The sequence below is a fragment of the Carlito syrichta genome, unplaced genomic scaffold (assembly GCF_000164805.1).
Source record: "Carlito syrichta isolate Samal-C Ts95f unplaced genomic scaffold, Tarsius_syrichta-2.0.1 Scaffold301195, whole genome shotgun sequence".
Lineage (NCBI taxonomy): Eukaryota > Metazoa > Chordata > Mammalia > Primates > Tarsiidae > Carlito > Carlito syrichta.
This window is the reverse complement of record NW_007245291.1, coordinates 153,898-161,482: the sequence shown is the minus strand read 5'-3', so window position 1 is coordinate 161,482 and position 7,585 is coordinate 153,898. Positions and strand designations below refer to the sequence as shown.

The 7,585-nt window shown below is 41.7% G+C and overlaps 1 protein-coding gene across 20 annotated transcripts in view; it reads right to left on the bottom strand.

Moving 5' to 3' along the window:
- NCAM1 (neural cell adhesion molecule 1) overlaps nt 1-581 on the bottom strand; it is a 314,944-nt gene extending 314,363 nt beyond the window's left edge. For all 20 annotated transcript variants that reach the window (XM_021710760.1, XM_021710761.1, XM_021710762.1 and 17 more), the window contains exon 1: nt 131-581. In XM_021710760.1, the coding sequence (XP_021566435.1) occupies nt 131-182 (52 nt within the window). In that variant the 5' untranslated portion in view covers nt 183-581. The remainder of the gene's footprint in view (nt 1-130) is intronic.
- Nucleotides 582-7,585: the final 7,004 nt, after the last annotated feature.

The following is a 7,585-nucleotide window of genomic DNA, read 5'->3' as shown; positions in this document are numbered from 1 at the left end:
GCAGATGACCCACCAGCCCTCGCCTGCCACGCCAAACCGCCCGGAATACCAGGGCTCCTCCGGGGGGAGGCGCGGGGGGGAGGGGGTAATTAGCAAATCGGATTGGGCATAAAAAAAAAAAGAAATGTACCTGCAGTTCCCAGGAAAAACAAAGTCCAGATGAGGTCCTTAGTTGGCAGCATTGTAATCTGCGGGCTGGGAGGGATGTTCTTGCCGCGGTAAATTCTGTGCCCCCCCCCGCCCCTTGCAGCGAGTGTGGACGGCGGCAGAGCCACAGACCTAGGGGCAGACAATTGCCAGGCTGAGTATGATTATTTTTGCAGAATTGCTTCCTGCCAGCGGCTGCCGAGCTGCGTTCACGCGCTGATCGGAGAATGAGTGACAGTCCCAGCCTCAGCACACTGGCAGCTCGGAGATCCTTGCGCTGGCCCGGGTGCGCTTTGATGGAACTGGGGATGGGAGCGGGGGGCGGGGGTGAGAACCTCACTGTGTCCTTCCACCACGCCGGCCACAAATAGTGCCGAACATCAAGGAGGTAAGAGAGACAGGGGAGGCAGATGCGGCCGCCTGCAAAACGCGGCCTGGAGCCGCCGGGGGAGCCGGGCTCTTTCACACGCAGGCTCCCAGGCAGAGCTGGGATTTCTTCTTTTCACACTTCTCCCCCACGCCTTCGCAGTAGCTCCTGCCATCCCGCCTTCCTCAATCAGGAGTTTGGATATTTTGGTAACTCGTCAATAATAAAAACAAAATTTCGGATGTGGCTAGGTTTTAAAGTTGTCGAAGCCCGCCTTTAAGTGTCTAAGATCCTGGTAACACAAGGATAGCCGTGGACGTGATATAGATATGTTGGGGTTTTTTTTTAATCGCAGGAAATCAGAAATTTGGAGAGTGATGAGGTTGCTGTCGCTAGGCTTTGTTTTGGTATTGTTTGTTTGTTTGTTTGTTTGTTTGATCCTGACTATGAAGTTTGATTTCCCACAGAGAGGCAACATGCAACACAAGTCAGCAGATCCCCTGGGAAGGAGGCGGGAAGCAACTTAAGACAGAAGAAAACGCAGATGTTTAGAAGGAAGAAAGAGTTTTCTTGTTTATAAATGCTGAAATCTGTGGTCTCTATTAAAACCAACAAGGCATTTATGTAGGTATTATGATATAGAAGCGATATTACATAATCTTTTCTTCCAAGGGGACACAACCTTTATTCTTAAAGATATTGATGTAGAGTATTACTGAGGTACCAACACAAAGGGCTTTAATTAATCTTACAGCTGTGTTTATGAAAGGAGGGGCGGAGGGAGCAGGGTGAAAACAAACATGTCTCAGCACCTGAAAGCTTGGGTGTGCAGGGAACAAAGGTGAGGAAAGTGTTCTGGATGTAAGGTTACCCTATTAGCCCTCAGACAGAGGAAGGCTGCCCGCATTCGAGGCCAATGCACCAGTGTTACTAGGTACTCTCTTTTCTTCTGAAGGTCAGACTTCCCACTGCTGCATCACTTTTTAAAAACCCATCCCCTACTGACAGACTGGCCACCCTCCATTACTGGAGAAGCCCTATCTCCTCCTTTCCTCCTGTATACTAGGTCTAGACAGAATGGACTACACCAATACACTATGTTCTGGGGAGATGCCTGAAAAGCACTTCTTCCCCCAAGTAAATCTTTTGCAATGCTTACCTTGGAATACTCATAACACACAAACAATTAAAAAATACAGAAAAATAGAAAGAACTAAAAATAAACCTACATCCCACAAACTCCAGAGATATTCATAGGTTTCTTTTTGTATTTTGCATATGATTTTATAATTGATATATTATAGTAGCAATTTGAATTTGACTGATTTTGCCTAAAATTCCATGGGCCATTGAGAAGGCTTTCTAAATATTTTAACGGCTATGTAAGATTTCTTCGTATGGATGATCCTTCAATGGCTTCCCCATTGTTGGATATGTAGATCGTTTCCAGAGTTCCATAATATAAATAATACTTTTCGAACATCTTTCAACAAATATTTGCTGAACAACCCCTGTGTTTAGCCCCATGCTGGGTGCAGTGGACTATATCCACCTTTTAAAAATGGTTTCTTAAGTTATGGCTATTTAAGTGTCTTTGGCTTCAGACTTCTACTTCTGCTAGCATCTAAAATTGCCACACTAAATACTATACATTTGTGTGGATGACTGTATCAGACTCTTTCCTAAAAAAAGAGTTTTTGGTAGTGAGGAAAGATAGAGAGAACAGGCTGGGGGCGGGGGTAGAGAGAGAGTGAAGGTTGGGGCACTGAAAATAAAATTTTTCTAATTTTGCCACTAAAAGTGAGAGACGTATATTTCCCTGCAAACCTTTCTTCTTATAGCCCATGTCAGTAGAATCAAAAGATTCCTTACTATTTTTCTCCCCAAATGTCCCTATTTTTAGCTTTTCAATGTGGACAAGTGTGGAAATCCTATCTCACTTCAGCATGACTGAATTTCTTTTTTTCCCTCTCTCCAGCCCCTCCCTACCCCGTGTAGTTGTTGATCTCTGTTGTAATGACTCATTCTAGAATTCTGCCCCAGTTCATTCCAGTCCACACTCTGAGTATCTCTCTCATGTTCTTTTAACAGGATGCATCACTTGTCTCCAATTCTTTGGCTTTCCACTTGTCAGTGCCTACATCTGTGAGCTCTGTGTGGCGTTTCAATCCCTCCCTGAACCTCATTTTAAAATAGGACAAAACTGTGGCCCTCCCCAGACCTATCTCCCCAGAGAGAGTCCCCAGGCTGTCAGGCACACACTAATGAGCATTCACCATGTGAATATCCATGGGGTTGAAGCAGAGGCAGGAAACACGACAGACTGTGCTTTAGTGAGGGAGCTCTGCTAGTAAGCAGAGAATCGTCTAAGAAGACATCCACAGCGAGGAAACCAGCTAGGAGGCCATGACAGCTCTGGATGTTGTGGCACGTCCTCATAGAAGGCAGTGGTGGTGGGAAAGGAAGCAGAAAGGACCACAGATTTAAGACACCCTTCTCAGACAAGAACAGTAGGACTTCAGAACTTTCAGAGGTTGAAGTCTGAGGTAGAGGAAGAAATCCGAGTTCCTTTCATTCATTGAGCAAAGATCTATTGAGTTTCAACTGGCACCACTGTTGTTGGTATTGGGGATGTAGCCGTGGACAAAGTGCCCTCATAGGCCTCCCTTCTCGTGGGGAAGATAGATAATAAGTCATTAAACACCAAGTAGACAGATGGTGATAATGCTGATGGAGAGCAATAAGAGGGATAAGGGGAGAGGGAATTCTGGGTGGAGAGGGATTACCATTTTGTATAGGGGAGCTATATGGGGATATTGACAAAGGTCTAAACAAAGTGATGACTCCAAAGCTTCCAGTGTGGGCAACTGAATAGCTGTGGGTGACATTGACAGGGAGTAGAAGAGGAGGGGAAGATTCAGAGCAGGCTATGAGCAAAGGAGCATGATGTCAGCTCTGGAAATATGAAGTCTGGGATGTTTGAGGGACAGTCAAGTAGAGACGTGAGGAAGACAGAGAGAATCCAGAGAACAGCAATGTTGGCAAAAGGAATTGCCACCGAAATAGTGAATAAAGCACTCAGAGAGCCAGAAAGAGAATTGAAACACGATGGCATCACAAAACCTAAAGGAGGAGAAAGTTTTGAAGTTACTTAAAAAGATGAAAATTCAAAAGAGTTTCCCAGATTTGACCATTGGAAAGTCCTTAGCGGCCTCGGGGAGAAAAGCATTCATGGAGTGGTGGGGAAGGGAGATGTCACTGTCCCAGGAATGAAGGTGGAGAAGATGAGGAGCAGGGGATGCAGACCACTCTTTCCAGTGGTGTGATGTTGGAAGAGTAGTGTAATAATGACAGGAAGCCAAGCTTGCGGGGAAGCCAGGCTTAAAAGATTTTATTTTCCTTTCCTTTAATATGAGAACTTTTTATTATCAGATAATAAAGTAAATGAAATCGGTAGTTAACTCCTACTCACTGCAACCAAGACCTTCTACATTAACTTGACTTAGACTACTTGAAAAGTGAAATTGGTCTAGAGTGAAGGGCTCCCACTCAGAGCTTCTTTCCTGTTGCTTTTGAGAAGGAGGACCCAAAGTGGTAATATCAGGGTTCACAGATATCCTACAAATTTTGTTTCATATTGACTCAGGCGAAATGCATTCTTTTGAAACACAGCAGTTTGAGATCAACACAAGAGACAGTGACCTTGGACCAAGAGGGACTAGAAAAAAACAGGAATCTAATCATGATCTAGGAAAGTGTTAGGTCCAGGAGGTAAAATTAAACCCTCAGAGTTAAAGTCTCTAGGGACTGTCTGAGCTTACTCCTAGCTTCTCATATTCCAAATCTGGTTGACACCAAAAATTAACTTCAAGCTCTGTCTGGAGTGTGGTGAGGCTGAGACAAATGACACGTTTTCTCTCTATTCAAGGCTGACTCAAGCCCTGGTTAGTGAACACTCATCAGCAAATTCAGCTGGAATGGTACTAGGTTCGGGACCTCCAAATGCTGGGGAATGAGATAGAGGTTGACACAGAACCGCTGTTCCTTTGTGCGGGTTGTGTACTGCACAACTTCAAGGGGTGCCTTTCAAGTCTTATTCATCATGTATTATGTGGTTGTTATGACAATTTTTCTGGCATTGGTAGAAGAAAAGCATCAAGGAAGAGGTGCTGTTTTCTTTTTTTCTTTTCCTTTTTTATTGTGCAAGAAGTTTATTAGGAAGGGCTTTTAGGATCAACACCTGCAGGAAGGGAAGAAAACAGATTGGAAAGTGGAAGAAGTTGGACCTTTGTGCAAGCACCATGAGTCCTCGGCCAGCCCCTTTAGAACCACGAAAGTCGTTGCAATATCCTCACACTGACTAGTCACCAGATTCAAACCACCCTGGGAATGACCTTGGGAGAGGTGACCCTCTTCAGTTGAGGGTGATTTCCAAGGGAGGGCCTCCCCAGGAGCTAGAGAAGTCCCCTGGTCTTGAAGGTTCTTTAGCACTGCACCCACCCCACGATGTTAACAGTAAATCAAAATATCAAACATGGGAAACTTAAATTTTGTTTTCTGTTTCTATTGCAGTAAAATATAAAATATACATAACATAAAATTTACCTTTTTAATATGAACAATTTTGTGGCATGAAGCATGCTTACATGGTTGTGCAACCATCACCAGCATCCATCTCCAGAACTTTTTCTTTTTCCCCACCTGAAATTTGGTGCCTATGAAACATTAACTCTCAATCTCCCTAAACCCTCAGGCCCTAGCAACCACCATTCCACTTTCTGTCTCTGTGAACTTGACTACTTTAATTACCTAATATAAGGAGAATCATACAGTATTTGTTGTTTGTGATGGGCTAACTTCACTCAACATAATGTTTTCAAGGTTCTTTCATTGTGTAACTTGTGTAACAATTTGTTTCCTTTTTAAGGTTGAATATTATTTCACTGCATGAATATACTACGTATTCTTTATCCATTTATCTGTTGAACAAGATTGGGTTGCTTCTACCTTTTGGCTACTGTATATCCTACTGCTATGAACATGGGTGTGCAAATATTTATTCAACTCTCTGTTTTCACTTTTTTTGGTGTATACCCAGAAATGGAATTGCTGGTTGGTATAGTAACACTACATATAATTTTTTGAGGAATTCTCATACCATTTTCCACAGGATTGCATGTCATTTGACATTCCCACCGCAATCCATAAGGATTCCAATTTCTCCACATCCTCACTAGCACTTGTATTTTTTCTTCCCTTTTTAAAAGATTTGTCGTCGTAATGAGTGTGAAGTGGTTTTGACTTACATGCCCCTGTGATATAAAGCACATTTCCATGTACTTGCTGGCCATTTCTATACCTTTCTTGAAGAAATGTCTTTTCAAGTCTTTTGCACGTTTATAATTGGGTTGTGCGTTTTCTTGTTGTTAAGTTGTGGGAGTTCTCTATATATGGCAGATAAAAATCTCTCATCAGATATATGATTTGCAGATAGCTTTTTCATTCTGTGGGTTGCCTTTTCACTCTATTGATAGTGTTCCTTCATACACAAAAGTTTTTCATTTTGATAAAGTTCAGCTTACTATTTTTTCTTTTGTTGCCTATGTTTTTGGTGTCTTATCCAAGAAATCATTGCCAAATCTGTGTCTTATATAGCTTTCCCCCTATGTTTCATTCCAAGTGTTTTATAGTTTTAGTCCTTACATTTAGGTCTTTGATCCATTATGATTTAATATTTGTATATTATACAGTATAAGGTAAGGATCCTTCCTCCACCTCTCCTCCTCACCCTCCTCTCCCTCCTCCTCCTCCTCCTCTTCCTCTTCTTCTTCATCTTCTGGACATCCAGTTTTTCCCAACACCATTTCTTTAAAAGACCATTCTTTCCCATTGAATGGCATTGACATCCTTGACAAAAACAAACAAGCAAAAAATTAATTTGACCATATATGTGAGTTTATTTCTTAATTCTCTATTCTATTACACTGGTCCTTATGTCTGTCTTTATACCATTACCACACTCGTTGATTACTGTGTCTTTATAGTAAGTTTTGAAATCAGAAAGTAGGAGATCTCCAACTTTATTCTTCTTTTTCACTGTTGTCTTGACTATATGGGATCCCTTGGGATTCCATATGAATGTTAGGATGGATTTTTCTATTTTTGCAAAACCATTATTGGGATATTGACAGGAATTGAGGGGTTCTATGTTCTAATCTACCCAAAGTTGCTATTTAGGCTGGTATTGAAGCCATGCTGACATCATGGAGATGAGTATATTTAGACATCTCACTCCAGAGCTATGAGAACCTGAGTCACAGGGGGCTACTACAAATTACCATTTGAGCAATCTGTCTGTTTCAACGTAGATATGGAGAGACAAGGCAAGATCAAATCATCAGAATCAGGCCATAAGATATGCAGCTAGCTTTGAGAAGTTACAGCGAGCTAGCAAAAAAAAAAAAAAAAAAAAAGATAGGTTTAAATGATTCCTTGACTCTGAGCTGAATTCCAACCTCAGGCTCTGCTTTGTCCCAGGGGAAAAACAAACAAACTCTAAAATAAATGACTTAACAGACTGGAGAAAGGAGCCAGGGTCTTTCTTAAAGATTTTAAAAATCAGAAAGTATGACTGAGCTTATGTTGAAGACACAAGAGTTTCCTCTCTCCCACACCCCAGTGGCAATGAAGGAAAATAGATGAGTGCTCAGCTCCTGAATGTGAAAATCTAAGTTGAAATCTTAGCTTCTTGACTTACAAGCTCTGTAGATTTGGGTAAATTATCTGACACCTGTAAAACCTTATTTTTATTGCCCATAAAATGGAATTGGAGCAATATTTACCTCTCAGACTCCTTGTGAACATTAATTACAATAGTGTACGTAAAGAGATTAGTGCAAGTCTGACACTCTTTCATTAACAAGTACATATTGAACACCTATTGTACGCAAAGCATCGCTAGTAGCTGGGAATAAAAGAAACGAACAGAATACACATGTTTACAGGCTTATCAAGAAGATAAATAACTAAACAAAGAGACTTAAAAATTATAAATTATAATTAGAGTCATGA